Source organism: Pithys albifrons, chromosome 1 (assembly GCF_047495875.1).
Source record: "Pithys albifrons albifrons isolate INPA30051 chromosome 1, PitAlb_v1, whole genome shotgun sequence".
Taxonomy (NCBI): domain Eukaryota; kingdom Metazoa; phylum Chordata; class Aves; order Passeriformes; family Thamnophilidae; genus Pithys; species Pithys albifrons.
In genome coordinates, this window is record NC_092458.1 from 84520263 (window position 1) to 84543646 (window position 23384).

Sequence of the window (23384 nt, forward strand, 5' to 3'; positions counted from 1 at the left end):
ATTCCATTTTTACACAACCAAAGCAGCACTGTTCCTAGAAACTGAAAATCAATTTTTGTCCAGATCCTTTTTCAAGTAATACAGTAAGTTGTTTTATTCTTCTACATATTCAAGGCTCAGTGCAGCTTCTGGACCATCACATATAAGAAAACAGAAGTGGAACATTGCACAAGGTTAATCTGGACTACACACACAGAGCAATGATTTTCTCTAAGCCAATCAAGGATTAAGGCTAATGAGTATCTCTGCATCTTGTAACAGTCCTTTTAGGGAAATAAGATAGGGCAAAAATAACCTGACTTGACCCTTCCCCTCCAAAAAATATTGTTATTAGTGCCTGTGGTGATGGAATAAAACTAGAGGAGTTGAGGACAGGAATGTTTCACTTACCTGTCGTAGAATGACCATGGTTCCTGTATAAACACATCAGCAATCTCCAGGAATGGACCTAAATCAAAAGAAATCAGCAATTAATGATCTTCCCCCTGACTCAGAGTACCCAGTTTAGGGAGTCTTCCAAACCTACATGGTTTCCACAGCCCTAAGTGTGAGGAGGGCTAGAAGCACTGCAACTCCCAAGGCTTTTGTAATAGTAATTCCAGACAGTGAGAGACAATCCAGATTAATGCTGGTACCATGGTGAACGAGACTGGGACAGGAGGTTGCTTATGCAAGTAATATTTTGTAAACTGAGTCCTAGAAAGTCATCTGAGGATTAACCTAGCAAACACACTGATACGTGTGTCTTTGGATTTCATGGTATGAGCTAAAGCACAGGGAGAAGAGGAGTCCTCTCCTTAACAGCCCACAAGGCTGGATGAATTTTCATCCTTCCATCACAAGTACTTTCAGGACAGGAATAAAAATACCAAGTCCTCCAACATAGCCTGTAACTAACACCTGGACTGGATGCAGCATCTCCACCTCTGCTCCTGCTGTTGGGCAAATTGTATCTTTGTGGGATTTACATGAGGAAGTCCCATGCTGCTCCTGAGTTTGTGCTTGCTGCTGTGTGGCATCTCAGACTTAAATGGGTTCAGTGTGTATGTGTGAAAAGCACTTTCAAACCACTGAATTTCTGAAGCTTTTTAATTTCTGAGCCACCCTTGGGATGTGGTAATCAACAATAGTTGTATTTATGATGTGGAATGTTTTCCGGTATAGTAAAAATACTCATGCCTTAAAAAGCAGAGAAAAAGGCACTCAGATACACAACTGAGGATGGGAAGGCTGATGAAGGATGATCTTGCAGGACACAAGACACTTCCCTTCACAGTGACAAAGTGGGCCAGACCCATCATAAAATCCTAAATACTTTGTTTCAGGTTTTAACAATAATTTTCATTTTCATGGTTTCCCCACTAAAAGGCAAACTTTTCTTGGGGAGATGGGAGGGAATAGTCTTTCCACTCTCCCCTTAGTCATTTCCAGGTGTGGTGGCCCAAAAGGCAGTCTTGCAAAATGAAAGCATTGATAGTTCCCTATGCCAATGTCCCTACACACTTTCCTCATGGCAAGGAGAGTAATCTCTCTTGCCCAGTAGCAGCAACTGCTCACATCCCATTCAGCAACACAGGACTTAGTCTTTGGTGCTGATCCTGCTGGCTGAATTTTCTGTAGCTTCTCACCTGCAATGGGAAACACAGATGTTCCCATCCTAGCTAGAAAGACAGGATTTATCTCTACCAGCTCCTGAAGAGACTATAAAGGCTCAACAGAATTTCCAATTATTCCATTTTTCCTCACCAGGCTGCCTGCACCACCTCTGCATTTTTACCGATCACATATTTGAAGGCAGATAACTATCCTTGGGTTTGTCTTCTGAATGCCTTCACTACCTTAATGAAAACATCCATCTGCTAAAACCATGTACATGATCCCTCTGCATTGACCAGAAAAGGAACTGGTGTCCTAAGAGCAGCCAAGGCATCCTGATTCATTAGCAAATACTCACTAAACAAATTTTGGCCACAGGCCATATTTAATGAAATAATTTTACTTTTTCTAGAAAGTAGGTGACTGATGCAAAATCACATGACCACTTTCAGTCTGAAAGGCTGTGAGGCAATTTTTCTAATTCTAAGTTTGAGCCTTTTCCATAGCACATTAAATCATTCGTCTTCTCCTTAATTCATATGGCTTGAAAATACTTTCTAACCCTGCCAAGTAGTAAGCCCTGAGGCAGGTTGCCTAGGGATGCTTGAAGAGTCTACTCCACTGGGAATAGTCAATGAAATCCTGGCTTGGCTAAAAACAGGCACTGTAGGAGGTTCTCCAGAGGTCTGTAATGTGATGATCATAGGGGGAGTGTTGGACATTGGACTGGGCAGCAGTTTGGGTTTCCTGGCTGAAGGACATCTGCTATGGACAAGACATCTTATAGTTCCTTCCCTCAGTTTCCTTCTTTGAAAAACAGAGACCTTGCCCACCAGGGCAGCTCCTAGGTATCTCAGTCATTATTTTTATGCTAACCAGCCAAATTACCTGGGTAAGAACTGCTCCATCAGCGTTCATGTTGCAAAAGCCATACATAGGACATCTATTTCCACAGGTTGGTCTAATGCCATGTGTTCAGGTCTCAAAGCTGTTCCTTCAGTTTTTTGTTCTTCTGCTGCTGAAGCACTGTCCCATGGTTACCCTGGTTCCCAGCATTAAAACTACCTGGTACATGAGACCCTGCTTAGCCCAGCCTATGGTGATGCTGAATAGGTGTTGTGCCAGGTTTGGAAGGGTATTTACATAACCAGTCCACTCTGGTTTTAAACAGGACTTTAGTGCCCTGAGTCTTTTGGGGTTTATATTTTTACTTTTGCGAATCTTTTATTTTTACTTTTTGAAGGTCTAACCTTCAGTCCAAGCCGATAGGCTTGCTCTTGTTCTATGCTTCATCAGTCTCCTCATGATGCCTTTGCAAGGGAGGTTGTACACAGCAGAGAGCCAGCCTTCCCCATGACTTGGTCTTTACGGAACACCCCAAAAGCAAAGGGCAGTGGAAGGAGCCAACTCCTCTCTCTGTTCTTCCCACAGGGATCAGTAAGAAGGATTGGGCTTGTCTGAGCACCAGAGAGATCAGCTGCCTACTAATTCACAGGGCCCTGGTGGAACAGAACAGCCATCTGGATCCCCTGACCCTCGCTGGCAGGTGTGTAGGCCACCTTTGCCTCCTCTGTGAAGCTCTGCGGATGACATGGGGTATGAGCTGGGCTAAACAAAACATGCCCAGCATCTTGCCCAAACCACTCACACATAACACAAGGGCAAAAGACAATCCTCTGGAAAATGTACTTCTTGTAAATTTGGTTCATTTTGCAGTTTTTCTGGCCATCGCTAGTTGAGCAGCATCTGAACACAGCATCTGAGGGAGGCAGTGGGGTGAGGCTGAAGGGGCTTTAAACTGTTTCTGGATGCAGAGTGATGTGTGACATGGAACTATATATGTCACTTGCTTGCAAGCTGTGGGCAACAGTCAAACCAAGGAGTGCTTCAGTATGAAGTCACCACGGTGACCTCCACCATAGCTTTCCTGGTTCTGAAAAGGTCCTAAATACAAGAGGAACCTGAGACAGCTCAGCTCTGGAGGAGAAAGTCTGAGGAAACTGGACAAAGCCATTATCCTGCACTTGCAAAGAAGGGGGTTGGTACTCTAATCTCTTTAACTGGCATTTCTCTGCTCCTTGTTGGCACTTTGGGACTGGAGTCCAACCACATGACTGGCCATACTTCCGTGGGATCACTCCACAGTGCTAATCCTCCAGAGCACATTCTATGTAAGCACTGGTTACAAGAAATTCAGGTATTTCATTCTAAGTGTAAAATCTATTCCTTTCTCATGAAGTTCCATATCCCACAGGATTTTCCTGAAGGCCAATACAGTGAAGATAATGAATAACTAATTTATGGGGTGCATGCATTCACATTCAATGCCTGTCTTCATCTGCACTGAGCCTGGTGTAGAGCCTGTCTTTTAGAGAACACCCTGTGAACTTGATACTGTGAAAAAACAGAAGTTCATTCTCCTTATGTCTACTTCCCTTGACTGGCAGAAACGTGTCACCTTAGCTGAACAAACAGATTTAACATGCAATGCTCTCTGCACACTACTGCTTTCACCTCCTGCCCTCCAGCAAGGGCGCTGAGAAGGATTAAGGATTTTTCAATGTATTTTACTGTTCGTCTGAGAAACGGTGAATAAAAAGGTCAGACCTATGCCCTCAGAGACAAGCGCCTTTGTCTTTACCAAAAGCAGGATTCAGATCAGGAAGGGAAACAATAGCTTTTAAATAAGGTTAAACTAACAACCCCCCAGTCTTTGGGGTCTCTAACCATTGACTGTGCATGACAGTGAGCAGAGAGGAAGAAGGCAAAGTCACTACACATCACTCCTCTTAGTCTTTGTCCATCTGGAAAGTTGTACTGGTTGGGAAGCTATGACAGTTTGTATTTCTGCACTCTTCCTAGAGCCTCAAATGAGAACCTGAGTTTTCAGGTCAGAAGATATTAGTCTGAATATGGCAGCTATCCATCTTCTTCTTAACTAACACATTATCTTCCCTGCTAGCTTGACCAACAGACAACCCACTACTTCTCTAGGTAATTAGCTCCAAAGCTCAAATAATTATTAGTCTTTAAAATGATGCAAGTATCTTCTATTCCTCTGTATTTGCCTTCAGCTTCCCAGCTGAGGCCAGTCATACCTTGCCAACCACCACTGACCACACAGATGGGCCCACATGGTGGGAGTTCTCCCCACTGCTGCACTCACACTTCCCTCATTGGTCTCATCCACCACCTGGCCTGGTGCAGCAACCAGGGCATGGAGCGGAGGGAATCCAGGATGATCCATCATGTCTGGACACTCTTTACAAGAGCCATGTGTCCTTGCTTTGGTAACAGATTGGGCTCTTTCCATGGTATGACCTGTGTCTACTAGTTAGTCAGATATTCAGCGCCTGTTATCTGCTCCCTGATATCTTTACCCTTGCAAGAAGAAATTATCATTTTAACTCCTCCAGAAAAGTAAAATCGAGTCTTCTGGTTTTGTTGCCTGTTATCTCTTTTAGTATGGAGGAAAGATGCATTTCCATGAAAAGCAACAGTATTGTCCTGAATGCAATGGCAACAGGAATTTACCCAGAGTATTTGCTGTTTTTTTTTTTTACACAGGACAGCACACCCTGAGATTTTACAAGTGAGGAAACAGTATGAGACTCGTGGTGTGGATGTGGGGACACAGCAAGCATCACCTGGCCACGTGGTGCCTGCCACTGTGCTGAGAAAGTTCCCTTGTTTACGTCTTAATTGCCGCCTCCGCACAGCACAGAGGGATCAGTTTGAGGTCATGCTGACAAATGACGTGAGGAATGCGAGGAAGCTCTCACCTCAGCAAGGCAGGTCACAACTGCAATAAGCTGCAGGAAACATTGGAATTACCATTTCGCCTGTGAGCGGTGCACCCATGACACAGCCTGTCTGCGGGCTTTGTATGTACTGTAAAGTGATCGGCACGGAGAATGTTTTCCTGGAAAAACTCAGACCCAAGCCCACTGAAGGTCAAGAAAAGCCTTTCCTGCAGTCTTTGGATCAGACCTTTCGAGGCCACCAGATTTGCAGTGCATGCTGGTATCAGGAGAGGAGTAGTTTCTTTGAACAAGAGGTGTATTTTGTTGCAAAGAATTGCCTCTCTATCAGCAGCAGGTCCAGCTACCTGGACAACTGAGGGAAAAAGATTCAAGCAGAGCTGCAAGCTGACATGTAGAGGTATAGGTGATAGCAGTGGGGTGGAGAGCCATTGGGAAGCCCTGGATTCCCAGAAGGGCTCCTTGGTGTGCAACATTGTGCAACTAAATAACAGCCTGCAAGTTTGCAGATTTTTCTCTAGCTATTCCTGCAACACTCAGCCTTACAGTGATGAAAGGCACAGGATTAGTTACTAATTAGATTTGAGGGTACTCCCGCCAGGCTTCTCCTTCTGGTGGGCGGATGCTGTTCTCAGGGAAGACCTGGTGATGTGTTATTTTGGGATTTTTTTGGTTAGTTTGATTGTTTGTGTTGGGGTTTTTTTTACTACAAACGGGGATGCAGATCTGCAATCTCCAAACTCAGAAAATTCAAGCTGCTTGAAGTAAAAACAACCATCCTACACAAAAGAACAGACAATCTGCTAATCAATTAGCCAGATAACTACAGGGTGTGAAAAACGCAGGCACCACCGAGGCTTTCTGTAGCAAAACAGCCAAGTGTAAGAGTAGTCTTTATACATTACATACACAGATGCTTTGTATTTCTTTCTGTACATTAGCATTTTGGGTTTTTTTCCTTGCAAGTAGCTCAAAAAAGGAAGTGCAATGCTAATACACACTGCAGCCTGTCATTCTGCAAGTGCAACTGAAACCCAGGGAAATGAGGCTCGTAACTGAAACCACCAATAAATGGAGTGTAATCTACTCAGCATGAGGGACAGAGAAGTGTCAGGGGCTGTGCAGTAGATAGAGTTTCCAGCCAAAGACTTCAGTACCCAAAATCAGAGTCCAATTTTCAAAAGACATCAAGTAGAGCTGAAAAATAAGAAAAATCTGGCTTTTCCTTGAAAATTGAGCACTTAACCAAAAGGCTGAGCTCTCCTCATTGGTCAGGTTGACTATGGATCAGCTGAAAATGCAAACACTTTTGACAGAACTCAAAGACCAGACCCACAGCAGTATGAAATGGTTGAGATAAACTGACTTTGGTAAAGCATGCTGATTTCCACAAGCTGCAAATCAATGCCCCATGAAATGCCAAGGTGGTATCTCCTGAGACTGGGAGTGAAGGGTTTTAAAAGATAGGGAGGGAAAGATATGTGATACTCTGTGTCTTCTTCTGCCAGGAGCTGCATGATTAATCACAACCCCCGATGACAGCTGCAGGCCGTGCCATCCTGTTTGCCTTTGCAAAGCATTGCACTGGCCAGTGAAAGGACCATGGAGACTCAACTCCAGGTGCAGGATCACAGAGCTTGTTTGGAATAACAGAATAGTTTGAGTTGGAAGGGACCTTTTAAAGGTCATCTGGTCCAACCTTCCCAGTCATGGGTAGGGACACCTTCCACTAGACGAGGTTGCTCGAAACACCATCCAACCTGACTTTGAAAGTTTCCATAGATGAGGCAGCCACAACTTCTCTGGGCAACCTGTGCCACTGCCTCACCACCCTCCCAGTAAAGGATTTCTTCCCAATATCTAATCTAAACCCTTTTTCAGTTTGAAGCCACTCCCCCTTCTGTCACTCTATGCCCTTCTCAAATGTCCCTCCCCAGCTCTCTTGCAGCCCCTTTAGGTACTGTAAGGTGCTCTAAGGTGTCCCCAGAGCCTTCTCTTCTCAATGCTGAGCAATCCAAACTTTCTCAGCCTGTCTTCATAGCAGAGGGGCTCCAGTACTCTGAGCATCTTCATGGCACTCTGTGGTCTGCTTGGTCCTCTGCTTTGTCAGCGTCAATCTCCTAACAGAGTTACTTGAACTCTTCTGTATTTCAGATTAGGACAAGACAAACAATTCACCAGAGGGGTCAACACCATATGTGTGTTTAGCTATACTGAGGGAATAAGAGTGCAACACTCTGAGTTGACACTATGTCAGGTGAAAAACTAAACTAACCCGAAAGCTAACCCTAAAACACTGTGGACCTCAGGATGTGACTTTAATCAGAACTCAAGACAGAAGCAAAAGCTCCCATAAAGGCAAGACCCTGTTCTGTGATGCACTCACTACGTAGGAATGGTGCAAAGCAATCCCTGAGCATTTCCTTGCCTCCTCCTGCCCATGTTACAGATCAGGGGAGAGCTGGGAGCAAAGATCTGTCACTGGTGTTTATTCACACAAGCCTGGGGACCATGGAGTAACACACAAGCCTGCAAATCCTAGAATGGAAGTCTATTAGTGTATTTCTCTGTTGTGGCTTTATGCCTTAAATCAGCACCATTGTTCCCTCTCTTGTGACAGTGCTGTTATTTAGGTGACTTTGTGGTTCTCAATCTTTCTTTTCATGCTCCAAGACTCATTTGACACTTGAAGCAGGACTGAGCTGTTCATATGCAGACACTGGATTTGATCAAATCAACCAAGATTGGAAGGGCGAAGGACCTGGAGCACAAGTCTGGTGAGGAGCAGCTGAGGGAGCTGGGGATGTTTAGCCTGGAGAAAAGGAGGCCCTCTACAACTGCATGAAAGAAGGCACTTGGGGGCATGGTTTAGTGGTGAACATGACAGTGTTGGGTTAAGGATTCAACTGGATTCAATGATCTTAGAGGTATTTTCCAATCTAAATCATTCTCTGATTCTCTAAGATCACCTCCATGACTATGGAGACAAACTAGTGCTCCCAAGGCCCAATTCATTCCATCTGTTGTGAAAGTCAGTATTAGTTCTGTCCATAGACTAGAGAAGAAGCCTGAGGTTACTGGTTTAATTTGTATGTCCTCTACTTTCTCCCATCCCTGAGCAGCTGTGAATATGTCAAAAGATCACTTAGTTGACTATGAGGGTGCAGTTCCCAAACCTCTATTTGAAGAGTTTTGGTAGCAGTGCTATGGAAAGAGACACCTCAACTGAATGAGCCAAAAAAGTTACATTAAAGCAAGAAACCCCAGAAAACTCCCTTCTCTGGAAAGTTAGAGAATCGATATGTAGCCTCTGTTCATCTGAGAGTGCTCAGGAAACAGGCATCAATTTTTTAAGCCTCCAGCAGGAAGTTCAATAGATTTGCCCTGTATTCGATCTCCCCGAAAAGCCCAGCAGGCAGAGAAGAAGAACAAAAGACCTGACCTTTTCTCCCTCACTGTGCTTTCAAGTAGTCGGAGCAGAACAATGGACCATGGTGGCATCCGATCCCAACTCTCCACAGAGTGCTCAGCATAGCCTCCTGAGGATGGCAAATTTCCTTTTGTGCATCAGCCTCTACCACTGATTGAGTATTTTTCAACACCCACAATAATTAATCAAATAAAGTATCCTTTTGCAAGAAGGTCAGGTGTAATTTCATCATAATCCAGGGTCAGCAGGCTGAGCTGATCTAGGGAAAATGCTGCACTTATAGGTCAGCCAGTGTTTGCAACAGTTTTCATCTCTTCTGTACCTGTAGATGAATTCCCACGTCTTGCTAGAGTCTACACACAGGGCCTGACACATGACAAGAAAAATTAGTAGTAAAGCATTTGTTTCAAATTGAGGGTCGTTTGAGACATGAACACGATCTCAAGACTTTTCTCCTTGGAGTAGCACAGTGCTAGTCTGTACTGGAAGTCCTCTTGTTGGTCCTGAGCAAGCTGGGATGTCCACACAGTATTGCGACAAGATCAGAACTCAGACCCTGCCTACTTATGCTCAGGGAACCCCAAATAGTCTGGTCTAAGCAGACCAGCCAGTGTTGGTAGGGTCACCATGGACCTGCTCCTTCATGGGCAGGTCAACCCTGCCATTGACAAAGCAAGAGATGCACACAGATATGGTGGCTGACTTCAGCTTGATGTGTTTTACATTGAACTCTTGGATTTGGGAAGAGATTCATGTGTGGTACATCCTGTTTTGGGCCAAGTTCAAAAGCCTTCTGAGGTACCCAGAGGCAGCAATCTTCTGAGCCACCCAGGCTCTGCCAGACCTGCAGTGAAACCACAGATATTAGCCCTCAGCTTAGATGCAGGCATTATCCTTTGGCTGTATTGCTTAGGCACCTATAACGACTGTGTCTATCCGAGAACAACCTCCATAAAGATCAAAGAATCCTACAATGATTTGGGTTGTTAGGGACCTTAAAGATTTTCTTGTTCTAACCACTCTACCATAGGCAGGGAGCCATTCTGCTAGACCACGGTGCTCAAAGCCCCATTCAGGAGGGATAGGGAATTCACAGCTTCTCTTGCCCACCTGTTCCAAAGGTTTGGAAACCAGAAATCTAAGGGAAGGTTTGTATACACCTCCACTCCCCGGCCACATATACATATATGTGTGTGTGTGTGTGTATATGTGTATATCTATCTATCTATCTATCTATCTATCTATCTATCTATCTATCTATCTATCTAGATATAGATATACATACTGTGGCCAATGCTACATTCCTGGCTCCATTTAGGATTAATTGGGCCATGAAGGAGATTGGACTGGATCACCTCCTTGGCTGTCCAAGTTTTCTGTCTCATGACTCTATAAGACCACAGGCCTTAGTACAAGACAGAGTGCAGGAGAAGGAGCACTGCTTTCAGTGCAGGCTGGGACCAGGATCCCAAAACAAAAGTTATGGGGCATCAGGTGGTTTGTCCTGTGGCACAGTGGAGCTAGTTGCTGAAATGGTTTTTTCTAAGTCCCAGGAAGTGCTTCCTTTTAAAACAGTCTCTAGATAACCTTCCACCACCCAGACAGTGTATGGCAGAGGTCAGATCTGAACTAGTCTCAGCCTAATAAATTAATTACTAACCCACTGCTGCTTTTTGTACTATAGAAATGTTTGTTAAAGGGAGTCTTTACTGCAGCCACTGTTTTAGCAAATCAATGAGATATTATGCTGTGTTATTCTTACACGAATCCCACCCTTTTTATGGAGGAGAGGATGATATCATCCTCATTTCACACAGGGGGAAACTGAAGCATGGAGGGAGGATGTCACTTTCCCCAAGGTCATGCAGGAGAACCAGGATATGCAAGTCTGTGCCTATGACTCCAGATCAAAATGTCTTGAATAAAGGCAGCTCCCTTGCTCTTCTCTATCCTTAAATTGTCCTAATAAGTACATGTCTCACTCTCTGGTCTTGTTGGTCCATAATGGTCTGGGTGGTCTCTCTCCTTTTGGTACCTATTAATGGTGGCTGGAGCAGGATTTCTGCAAGCTGTTATAATGGTGTGATGTTTTTCTTCTCAGCAGGAACCTCTTTGCTGGGATTTTTAGTGAAATCCTCCTTCCACCTGCCCTGACACGATCCTCTTATCTCTCGTGATCCTGAAAAAAATTCAAGGTGGTCCTTCAAGAGGCTAGGGTCAGCCTTCAAATGCAAGGCCTGTTAGGATTAAGTGGGTTCAAATCAGAATATACCAACCCTATTTTATCTGCTGAGACTCTTGTTGACTCCAGAAGTGGTTTTGCTTGAATGGGAACTGCAAAATTAAGTAGAGACTCTGATCCACCCTTCCAGAGTGCCTTTGGTGCAGTCACCATCACATCCCTCAGGGCAGCATCAGGCAGTGCTGGGAGACATCAGACCTGTAATAGCCCAGATGAGAGGGGGACAGACACTCCCTGACTCACTGGCTGCACATGCAAAATGTTATATTAATTTTTCAGCTGGGGAAGCTGAGTCACATGGGCTGTTTGCTGCTCCATCTACTGCTCTTCTTGTTTTAGTGGCCTATGGAGTCGCTGGGTGTTATTCAGTGCATGGGGTGCTCTGTGTTCTAAAGGCCATCATCTGTCTCAGCTGAAGTCACACTTATAGGTCTTTGCCAAAGCAATTAGATTAAAGGGCACAAAAAAGGGTAGATTTAAATTAGATATTAGGAGGAAATACTTTATTGTGAGGGTGGTAAAACATGGGCACAGGTTGCCCAGGAAAGCTGTGGATGCCCCATCCCTGGAAGTGTTCAAGGCCAGGCTGGATGAAGTTTTGAGAAATCTGATCTAGCAGATGTCCCTCCTCATGGCAGGGGGCTTGGAATAAGATAATCTCTAAGGTGCTTTCCAGCTCAAATCATTATATGATTCTATAATATGTTAGGTGTTGCACAGGCATGAAGTAAAAGTCTCATTGCATCCCGAAACAGCCTGGATGGACAAAAGAATGGGAGTCTCCAGGAGGTGAAGTGACTTTGCTCCATGCCAAGTTCCCATCTGCTAAACAGCAGTGCCAGAAACAGGTAAGATTTCCTCTGTAAGGAGCAGTGCTAACAAAAGCCTCATTTACAATGACAAAATTCCAAATAATAAGATTTCTAGATGATCAGTAAGGCATAGCCCTCCCTAAGAAGCCTTTCCTGCAGGTAGGGCATCTGGAACAGCTTTCTCACCCTCCCTGGGATCTCTGGTGTTCAACAGGAGATGGTCTCATGCTGCAGGGCACTAGAGTTCTCGCATGCTCACCCATGTCTTTTCAGGAAGTGTCTAGGAACTTTGTTTCCTTGCTACAGCTGTCAAATTTGAAGTGAACTTGGTCATCAAACTACTGTGATTAGATGACACATCTAAAGAAACACGCAGAGTGGCCACACAAGTCTTGTTTCCTATGGAAATCAGACTAGATGAGCAAGCCAGCTTTAATCAAGTCCTTGACTTAGTCCAGATTTACCAAGCTGCTCTATTCCTATCCTTTTTTGCAGTACTCTGAGATACCCCCATGAGGAAAGGGGTGACTGTTGATATTTGCAATTTTGCTCTTAGCTACATATAAGAAATTGGTGTTTTCTGGAGACAAGTCTCACTTCCTTGGCTGAGGTCAACGTAACAGTTGCACCTGAAAAGCTTGACTTTTGTTCCTGGTTTGCTACTCCAACGAGCAGTCTGCTCTGAGCGAAAAAACAGACATAACAGGGCATTGGGGGAGATCCAGGGGGTTGTTTCTAAGAGCAATAAGATTGCCCTAACAGCTTTCACCCTCTGTTACCCGTCAACCTAATCTTGTTGTATGGCTAGGCTTTGAGAACAAAGATTTGGGAAGGGCTCTCCCCACGTGGGTGTGCCCTTCGAGCTTGCGCAGTGGATGTTTTGGGTGACGCACAGCGTGTGCAGAACTGGCCCCACCCTTTAACTCCTAAGGTTCATCTGCCACGGCTGAGCGAGCTTGGACAGTGACAGTGAAGTCCTCAGGACTAGAACCTACAGCACCCGGTATTCCCAGGAGGTCTCCCATCCAAGTACTAACCAGGCCTGACCCTGCTTAGCCTCCGAGATCTGACGGCATTTAACTGCCTTATCTATACTGGTATAATTAACCTGAATTAACTGCAGTCCTGATTTACTCCATCATTTGGCCACGATCACTATATGATCTCTTGTCTCCCCTTTGATGCTCTAAGTGCAAGCATGACATTTAGCAGTGGAGAAAGCAACAACTTAATGCCTCTGAGAACCACAATTACACTTACAGAAAGTCTCCTACCCATGGCATAAAGAAAATGTCTAGATGTGGTGCTTAAGAACATGGTTTAGTGGTGGGCTTGGCAGTGCTGCTTTAATGGTTGGACTTCGTGATCTTAGAGGTATTTTTCCAGCCTTTATGGTTCAATGATAAGGACCTGCTTCATTCCTCACAAGCACTGGTGGTATCACCAGGCAAAGCTTCCCTTGTCTTGTGCTGCAGAGGAGCAATATTTCACATGGGAGGGATGGTGTCCTTGTGGAATACCTGCACTGAGAGACCTCCCTGGCATGACAGTAGATTGGGCTGACCTGGTCATTAATTGTTTACAAGTCTCTGTGTGCTGCTTTACTGAATTACACAAAAGATCTAATAGTTCCTCCTGTGGATCCTGATCCTCAGGCAGTCTGTGTCTCAGCACCCCAAGTACACTGAGATAGTTGATAGCTCTCAAACCCTGCAAAAATGAAAGGAAATCCTAAAGGACTGCTTGAGAGTTTTGCCCATCCTTTTTTTTTTTTTCTATCACAGATGCAGTAGTACCACCAGCTCGGCCTGGGGGTGTGTTTGGGAGGTGTATCGATAACACCATTGAAAGTTTATGGGTGCTTCCAGTAATTCCAGCAATACAGTGTTTTCCCACGTCTGTGTCAAAGACCACACCAGGCTCTGGCAGCTCTCCAGCATTCAAAGAAAAACCAAAAAAATACAGAAAGCCAGTTCTGCTTATAATTTCCTGCATTTTCCTTCCAAAAAACTAACCAGAAAAGTTTGGGTTCTCCTGACTAATGTTTCATCTGGACTAAAGGCAGCTAAGAATTTGAGACGAGGAGTTGAAGAGAAAAGTACAGTCACCTTCCCCACTCTGATAGCCCTGTGCACGCAGATTCTCCGTGGGCTTGAGAAAAACTCTTGCACAGAGGTTATGGATGAAATAACTACCCCTTTGTTTGTCCAGACCAAAACGTTCTGTGTATTGTAGGAAAGTCAAACCTAGTATGTGTGATTTATGAAGTTCATCTCAGCCCAGGGTAAATCTGCTGGCCTTGATGGCACTGAGCCAGCAAAGCTGAGGGATGAGAGGAAGCAGGACAGAAATAGCTGGGGTAGCACAATGTAATGGGAACTTCTGCTGATGCTGGAAAACACCCTAAGGGTCAGATGTGGGAGGCAGCAGCTTGATGCGTTCTAGATGGGCTTGAAAGGCTCCTTCCAACTGTGCCCCTCTGTCCCAGTGCAGGAAGTTTGCCTGTCCCCCCAGTTTCAGACAGGTAAGGGAACCATACCTCTGGTAATGGGTGATGAGAGGTGTTGTGGTTTGTTTATGCCCTTGCTTCCCTTTCCGACCCATTATTTTTGTGAAGCTTTGAGAGTCCACTGAGCACAGTGGGAGATTTGCCTGGACTGGGAACTCAGTGCCAACACGAGGCAAGGCATTTTCTTGTCCTGTTGTCATGAATTCAAAGTCCTGTACAGCAACACACACTGGGTACAGGAGAAAATGACTTGCAAAGCAAGTTTCACCTCAACAAGAGCACTGGAAATCACAGGAGCCCACAGACAAACCCAAGCCTTTCTAGCAGAGATCTAGCTGATCATTATCTTTGTGGCAATTCCCTACTGACATACAGGAAATCTGATACAGAACCTGCAAGAAATCCCGTTAGGATCCTCTCTGTATCTCGTAGCATTAAAATATTTTCAATGAAAAAAGAGAGAAACAGGTTTTGTGTTACTTTCCTCAACTCCCACGGTACGTGGCACTGCTACTAAGGTGATGAGCTGACACCTTATCTCTCCAAGACAACTAAGAAGTGCAGTGAAGCTAATATCTCAGATGAATTGTTTCAAGAAGGACTGAGGGCATGAACAATTTTTTGGTGAGTTGCATTGCACACAAAATAACCCACAAAGGATCCAGCCTGTGGACTCCCCATCTACGGTATTTCTCTGCTAGAGGATGCTTAAGAAGCAATATAAAAGTAGGGTGAAGATGTAGTGTCATTACTCTGTAGCATTTCCCCAGACACTAATAATTTGCAGCTCAAGAACTTCTAGAGCCAAAAATTGGTAGGCTTTATGTATATATATATATATTTATAGTTTTTGAGAGGCTTTCTGTAAATTAACTTATCTGAGTGTTTTTTTTAACCCATCAATACTTTTATAGGATGCACACGATCCTGCTGTAAGGAGTACCACAGATGCCAGGTTGTGTGAACTCCTTTTTTCTTTGAGCATGGTTTCAATAATCTTTATGAAATGCTCCAAAGTTTTTGTATTTTCAAGGAAAATTAAGGAAAATCCTCCTTTTGCCTTCACCATGCAAACATGATCTTCCAAGTCTATAACATGCCTTTTTCCCATTTCTTTTCAGCTTAAAGTCGTCTTTGTCTAAGCAATTCTTCCTTCTGTGGAAAGTGTTCCAGATCTCGGACCACCTCTTCTTTCTCAGAATTCTCCCCAGCTGAACCTTTTTTAATTAGATTTACCAGATTTATCTACATTACTTAAAGTGAGGTAAGTCAACAGAGGAGTGCAATGTGCTCTCTGGACAATGGCAGATATGAAGAGGAACACAGGAGAGCTTGGTCCCTATACATGGGCCCTAGTCCCAATCTCGCATATCCCAGGTAGGACCTTTTCCCTTGTCTCAAGGTGTTGGGCAGCTGAGACCTGCTCAGCATTTACAAAGCCCTCTCAGGTGGAAGGTGTTTCACAGCTGCAACCTTCAAGCCCTATGAGACTAAATCATAATGCTGGTGAGGCACTGGCACAGGTTGCCCAGAGAAGCTGTGGATGTCCCATCTCTGTAAGTGTTCAAAGCCACACTGGATAGGGCTTTAAGCAACCTGGTTCTGTGGAAGGTAACCCTGCCCATGGCAAGGTGGATGGGAATGAGCTGATCTTTAAGGTCTCTCCCAACCCAAACCATCCTATAATTCTATAATATTCCTAAATTCTTTACATTTATATGAAGACATTGGCAACTACTTTAATCCAGGCACTGTAGATACCTGTCATTTTCTGTTTATTCTCCCCTGCCAACCTTCATGTTGTGCCCATCCTGTCTCCAGCTCTGCCATGATCCCAGATTTATCTTCCCATTTCCAAAGTCAAGAACAGCTGCAGATTAGCTTTGTCTGCTGGGCTGAAGCCCCCTCCAAGCACAGCTTCTACTGTATTAGCCACTGTCTGATGGGAAAAGAGGTCAAAATGAGGATTCACATTCTCCCAACACTCAGCATAACCTTGGACATATCCTCTTGCAAGTCTTCCTTCCTCCACACATCATAAAGGTGCTGACTGTATTGCAACGACTGCAGTGGATACCTCTACCCCAGCCCAAGCACCTGTCAGTCTACAAGCAACCTAAAATGTAAGTTTTAACTCCTTTCATGCATGTGAAACTGCTTTCAGCTCACCTACGCCCCAGGCAAACAGTGGGTTATTACAACAGGTTAAATGCAGGAAAGGGGATGGCAGCAGCTGAACCAACGCACAATGACCACGACAGGCACTTGCTGGGACTGAGGTCTGAGAAGAGATCAGTGATTTTCTGTGACTACTCTGAGCCTGACAATGGGACAAAGCACCCAGTTTTTGCATCCTAGCTGGGCTGAGGTGGAAGTTGCTACCTAGCTGCTCAGGCTGGACAGATCTGGGGAGAACTCATCTGATGGTGCCAAGAAATGAAGGAGTTCACAGAGATTTTTGCCTTTAGATTTTGAACTTTTTTTATTTGGTACTCAGTGTACTCCAAATGCTTGTTTTTCATTGGATTTCCACATTTTGCACTCCCCCGTGAAGTGGACACAATTGCACTCTGTTCTCTCCTAGTTTGCTGACTGCAAGAACTTTATATTGGATATTAGGAAAAATTCTTCCCAGAAAGGCTGATCAACCACCAGAAGAGGCTGCCCAGGGAAGGGATAGAGTCACCATTCCTTGAGGTACATAAAAGATGTGTAGATGTGGCACTTGGGGACATGGTTTAGTGATGGGCTTGGCAGTGCTGGGTTAATGGTTGGATGTGATGATCTTGGAGGGCTTTTCCAACCTTAATGATTCTGTAATTCTGTGATTCAGAGCAGGGGCTCTGTGCACAACTCCAGTTGCAGTGGGATTTGGTGGGGTCTACCTGGGATTGGATAGACAGCATAAACATGGACACTGCTGGGGCAGTTCTGTCCTGTTGTGGCTCTACTTCGCACTTTTCTGGGGAACCAGAAAGTCACAAACACATCAGATCATCCCATATCAGGTTCTCCTTGCATGTTGCCTTACAGAGAGGAGGGTTTCACAGTGCAAAGCTCCCTTAAATGCCCTCTCCATATCCTGCCAGACTCTTAGTAGTGACACATGTCCCAGTCTGCTTTGGGAGCAAAAAAACTCTGGCTCTGCCCCAAGACAACAATAAAAGTCCCTGTTTCTTCTCTCACCCTCAAAAGGGATCAGCAGAGCGGATGTGGCAGTGACTGGTGGCAGCAACTGCTATCTGACAGCATAATCTTGGTGTGGACAACCAAAACTGTGCTCAGGACTGAGTGCCTGAAGCTGCCTCTCCTGTCAGCCCCTTTCTGCCAGGCTTGGAAGCTGTTCTCTGCAGCTCCAGGATAGGCTTTGAAAAAAGCTATGAGCTGACAATGCCTTCATTAATCACAGCATAATCCTTTCCATGGCAACCCAAGGATTGCGAAGTCACAAGTTAGCAAATGTAAGACAGAACACTGTACAGCAGCCCTTGGTCCATGAAAACCTTACAGTGAGCAAGATGAATTGGCTGCTCTGAGGAAGGGAAACGAGTTAGAAATAATATTGCCTTGTAAAAGAAATTCATCCCTGGGAGGCATTCAGACCTCACAGATGTTGATGTCAGTAGGGAGATACTGTTACTTCAGGAAGTTTCTCCCGTCCCATCCCAAAGAGCCCAAGAAGAGACTTTAGCCCTACATCTTAGTTTTACAGAACCTCAAAGCTTGTTGTCACCAGGCCACCACAAAAACTTAAACATTAAACATGATTTACACACATATATTTGGAAATTGTCACAGTTCACAGACTGCAAAACCACAGGTGAAAACAATTTTGGTCATCAACAAACGAAATGGGAGTGCTGTCCTGGTTTTTGCCCTTGTATGTCTCTCTTTGGTTGTCCCTGGGACAGCTGAGGCACAGGATAGGTGGGAGACTTCACAGGGTCTCCCAGAGATGCAGGTTTTGACTGAAGTGTTGGCAAAGCTCAATCCAAAGCTGCAAAAACATCCCATATCTTCACGCTACCAGTGTTGGGACCTTGCAGTCCCTCAACCTTATGGGAAGAGATATAGGACCCATAGCATCCTGTAGTGGAGGGGGTGTGAATTAGTCAGCTTGCAACATCCTTGACATCTCAGTGTAATGCATAGGTTAATCCCATAGGGTTGGTTGTTGAAGATCCTTTGCCCAGACTATGGAGCACTCTCATGCCAAGAGTGTGGGACCATCAAAAGATCCTCTAACTCCTGCCAGTTCCATTTGCAGGGGGATTTAGCATCCCGGGGCAAGCAGGCAATCTAAGACTCATTGGTCTGTTGCATTTCAAACTCTCCCTCCATGTTGCCTGCAAAATAGGTCCTCCAACATACACTCCAGTCTTCCCAGAGATGCTAAGAGATGACAGTTCCACTTTCCTTAGGATAATGTAATTGTAACTACCCTGGGAAAGCCCATACCTTTCTTTGGTACAGTGCTCAGCTGGTCCAGCACAACCCATGTACAAAACACTATACTTCCAAAGCAGGCAGTAAAATGCAAACTGCTTTGTGAGAATTGCCTATCCCATGTCAGGTCTCAGTCCCTGCCCAAGGATGGTCCTAATAATTTGAACAGCCTGGGAAGGTCCTGGGATCTGCTTATCAGTACTAGTGTGACCCAGAAGACAGCCCACCAAAACTAGCCTAGACACAAGCTGTGCTACACTGAAGCCAGTGAAAACTCCTGCTGCTCCCTGACGAGCAACACCTGCCCAAGAGCAGGCTATACGTTATCCACTTAAATGATGTGTTTGGCGCTGGGTGAGAGCAGGGAGAGGGTGAGGTGGATTGGGAGGACTCCTGGGGTCTTGTGCCATCGCCAATGCAGCAGGGACATATCCCCAGCAGTCTCTCCCCATCCTCAAGCACTTCCAGAGGTATCCCTGAATACAGAAGAGCTGTGGAGCAAAGGCGTGGGGGGCTGCACAGCGCAGTGCAGACGGGCAATGCCCTCCACCCTTCACTCCAACTCACTGCTAGGTGATCCCAGCCAAATTAAGCAGCAGCTAGAAATTACCGAGCAGCTAATCCGTGCTGCAGGAGCCGAGCTGGCTCGGGTCTGCTGGGCACTGCTGGCAGGTCTGCGGTCGTGTCGCCTCCCCCCTCCCATCGAGCCCAGCCTCTCCCCCAGATTCGATCCGACTCCCTGCCTGCAGCCCCGGCGGGCGCACCCCTGTCCATGCCACACATCACACCTCACCGTGCCCCACCGCATCGCATCGCATCGCACCCCAGTCGCGTCCCCGCTGCACCCACTGCCCCCCACCTGGAGCATCCCCAGCCTGGCTTCCCAGGTGCCGGCTGCTCCCCTCCTCCGCCTTACCTTAGCGGGACATGGCCAGGGACGGCGGGGGCACGGAGCACTGGTGTCCGATGCGGAGCCGCGCTACCTCCGGCACCGACCGAGGGCAGCGCCTGCCCTGGCTGAGCCTCTTAGCGGGGGAGGAGCCGGGATACAGCCAGCCCCCGGTGTGGGTGTGGGTGTGGGTGTGCGAATGTGTGTGCGTATGTGTGTACTTACAGCCTGGTGACATTGCAAGCACCGCGCTCCCTCAGCATCCCCACACCCCAAAGATGCATCTTCCTGCATCCCTGGGGTCTGCCCCAGACCGTGATATCGTAGAATCATCGAATGGCTTGGGTTGGAAGGGGCTTGGAAGGGACCTTAGAGATCATCTAGTTTCAAACTCCCTGCCATGAACAGGTACACCTTCCACTAGAGCTGGTTGCTCCGGGCCCCGTCCAACCTGGCCTAGAACACTTCCAGAGATGGGCATCCACAGCTTCTGTGGGCAATCTTTCCAGAGGCTCACCACCCTCACAGTAAAGAATTTCCTCCTCATATCTAATATAAATCTCCCTTCTTTAAGTTTAAAACCATTTCCCCTTGTCCTATCAGCATTTGCCCATGTAAAATGTCTTAATGACACCTAAAGATCCCTGCTGCAAATTAAGGTGCAGTTTGAAGTCCTCATTGTACAGAGCCTTGATGGCTTCTTGGACAAAGGGGTGGCTGGAAGGATCCTCCTGCCTTGTGCAAAGAGATCTCTGGGTTGTGCAAGCAACTGTATTGAGATTCTGTGGGGTGAGACCAGGACCTGATAGGAGTTTACATTTGAATATACCAGGCTGCACTTGTAAATGTAAAAGTAAATGTAAAAACTTGGACAGGAAAACACTTGAGGACCAGGAAACTCAGAGCTGAGGTTTTGCCTAGAAGCTTAACTCTGACCTGATGACTCCTTGCCTGAATCTGGGCTAGTGTCTTTTTTCCTTCCTCCTAAAAAAGGTGGGGTTGGATTTTAATTGTGCTATGAAACATTACCAAGGTTTCTTACTTAGGTATAAATCATGTAATTTTAGCTACTGAATGGTGCAAAACACACCTTTTTATTTGCAGTGTTATCACACAAGATGTTTCTAAGCTCCAGTCTGGAATGAGGGGGCCTGAAATGCTCTGTGCACCTGGATGACTGAAATTTTTTGGTGATACTGTAGAAGCAGGGAGCAATCAGAGGGAGCCTCCTTCCTTCAAAGTCAACCAGGAACTGCTCAAAATGTAGGAGAAGTGATGGTACAGTCACTTTCTAAGTGGTGTCTGTCCTTCTTGTCCCTTCCCAGCCTTTAGAAATGGACTCAGTTGACTTTAAGCTCAAGACAGATGATTTGTGATCACCTGGGGCCACGCCTGGTTTCACTCAAGCCCTGCTCACTGTGTCGGTATGGTTGGTGTGGATGTGAGGGCAGATATTGCCTGTGCCTGGGCTTTGCTTTGGACTACATCCGATGTGCCAGGATGCAGGGGCATCCTGGGGGCATCCAGGGGCAGGGGTTAGGCTGTGGCAGCCTTTCCTTGTGCGCAACATGACCCATGGGTGTGTGGCAAGGCAGTGAGGGAGGCTCTTCCAGGAACATAGGGCTGAATGTGCTCCTCTGCCTGCACCACTGGATTTGGAGGTGGGATTTGAAGTGCACAAGGAGCATTTGGACAACTGCTCAAAACAGACTTCCATGGCTGTAGGTCATGGGCTAATCCCTGGTATTTAACACCCGGGGCATTGGCCAAGGATGTGGTAGCACATGAACAGCTCTGAGGGACAGGCATTCCCTTGTTGAAGGCCCTACTATGTCTGCAGCCCTTCTTGCTGGAAATCCCTCACCCTTTTGAGCAGCAGGAGGTTCATAGCCATATGGGGGGAACATATAGTGGCATTAGGATGGGAAGATGCAGGCTATAGAGGATCCAGCTCCAAGAAGAACTATTCCAACAGCATCTTTCAACCATGGTGGGATGTCTGTTTCTTCATGAAGAGGCTCTTTCAGGTGAAAGGGAGACTGAATTTCAAATTCATCATAGAATCACACAATCACAAAATGGCTTGGTTTGGAAAGGACTTTCAAGATAATCTAATTTCAAACCCTCTGCCATAGGCAAGGACACCTTCCCCTATACCTGTTTGCTCAAAGCCTCATTCAACCTGGGCTTGAACACTTCCAGGGATGGTGCACCCACAGGTTCTCTGGGCAACTTGTGTCAGTGACTCACCACCCTCACAGTGAAGAATTTCTTCATAATACCTAATCCAACTCTGCTGTCTTTCAGTTTAAAGCTATTTCCCCTTGTTCTATCACCACATGCCCTTATAAAAAGTCCTAATTAAAAGTACCTTATAAAAAACTAAACATTTGTGTGCAGAAATCCCTGGCAAATGGCAATGCTGGAGAGGTATGGAGATGCTGCAGGACCCTTGGTGTGCCTGGGCTGGATCCTGCCTGGAGCTGTAAACTACTTTAATGCTTGCTGCTGGTCTCCAAATATGCACTACCTCCCCACATCTCCACACTGACGTGCTGGTGTCCCACACTAATTCAAACATTCCTGCTTGCCATGCTGGTGTGTTACTACCAGCACAGGGATGGGCAGGGCTCCAAAGCAACCTCCACTTTTAAGCCCACTGCCACAGTACCAACTGAACTGAGATGTGGATGCCTGTGGGGAGGTATGACCTCCATGCCTACAGGATGATCTGTGGCTTTTCCAGTCTTCCATACACCTTTTTACAGAATGTGCAGAAAGCAGGACTCATTAAAGCCACCTGATCTGTTCAGCAACAAGTATCACTGTTCCCATAGGTGCCCAGCCAGGTCTACTGCTTAGAACACTCTCCAGAGTATTAGGATGTTTAAGGGGTTGAGATGTTTGTGAGGCTTTTCCCTGAGGAAAGATGCTTGCAAGCTGTTTCAGTGGTGGAGGCAGAGGAGTGAGATGCTCCTTTCTTTGTGCAGCATTTGGTGACACACTTTGTCAGTGAGGATGATCCCAGGAGCTGGAGGATCTGGGAAAGTGTCCCTATCCCACAATAAAATGGCTTTTTCCATATGTCTGTTCCAGTCTCCTGAGAGTGGGCTGCAGAAGCACACAGCTCCTCCATGCTAAGGATGTTAAGCACAGGCAGCTGGTGCAGGTGAGGGCTGGAAGCTGAGATGGAAGCAAGATCTCAGTGCCAACACTTTGGATCTGTGTGTTAGAACAGCAAGACCAGACTTCTGTGGGCAGGGACATACTTTTCAAATGTTCCCCATGTGCAATATGCAGGCTTGTTCTCTGAGGGAAAGCCATCCATAACACACTCCCTCCTCCTGCTTTGCCCATAAACCCTTTCCTCTTATTCTTTTAGTGATCTGCAGATATTTTTGCAAGTGAGGTAAGGCTCAAAACCCAAGCTCCTTGCACTATGGTGACTCTGGGGCATAAAACGGCAAGGTTTATAGTCAAAGGTTACCCATCCCCTCTGTGGATTTTCTCAGTGAACGTGAGTGTAACCTCGTGTGAAAAACTCATGCAGATCACCTTGCTCAGTCTCAAAGTTCACCGAAAAAATAATTTGAATGGAGTTAAGTGAACCAAGCCAATACAAAAGGCTCTGCAGAGCCACCTTGTGCCCATCAAAAGCATTCTGGAAGAAGACAGCAGTTTAAAGACAGGGAGTCTGAA

The 23384-nt window shown here is 45.9% G+C and overlaps 1 protein-coding gene across 3 annotated transcripts in view; it reads right to left on the reverse strand.

Moving 5' to 3' along the window:
* MYO7A (myosin VIIA) overlaps window positions 1–19781 on the reverse strand; it is a 101026-nt gene extending 81245 nt beyond the window's left edge. For all 3 annotated transcript variants that reach the window (XM_071557162.1, XM_071557144.1, XM_071557153.1), the window contains exons 1-2: window positions 19713–19781; window positions 391–448 (exon numbers count right to left, since the gene is read on the reverse strand). In XM_071557162.1, coding sequence (XP_071413263.1) covers window positions 391–408 — 18 coding nt within the window. In that variant the 5' untranslated portion in view covers window positions 409–448; window positions 19713–19781. The remainder of the gene's footprint in view (window positions 1–390; window positions 449–19712) is intronic.
* Window positions 19782–23384: the final 3603 nt, after the last annotated feature.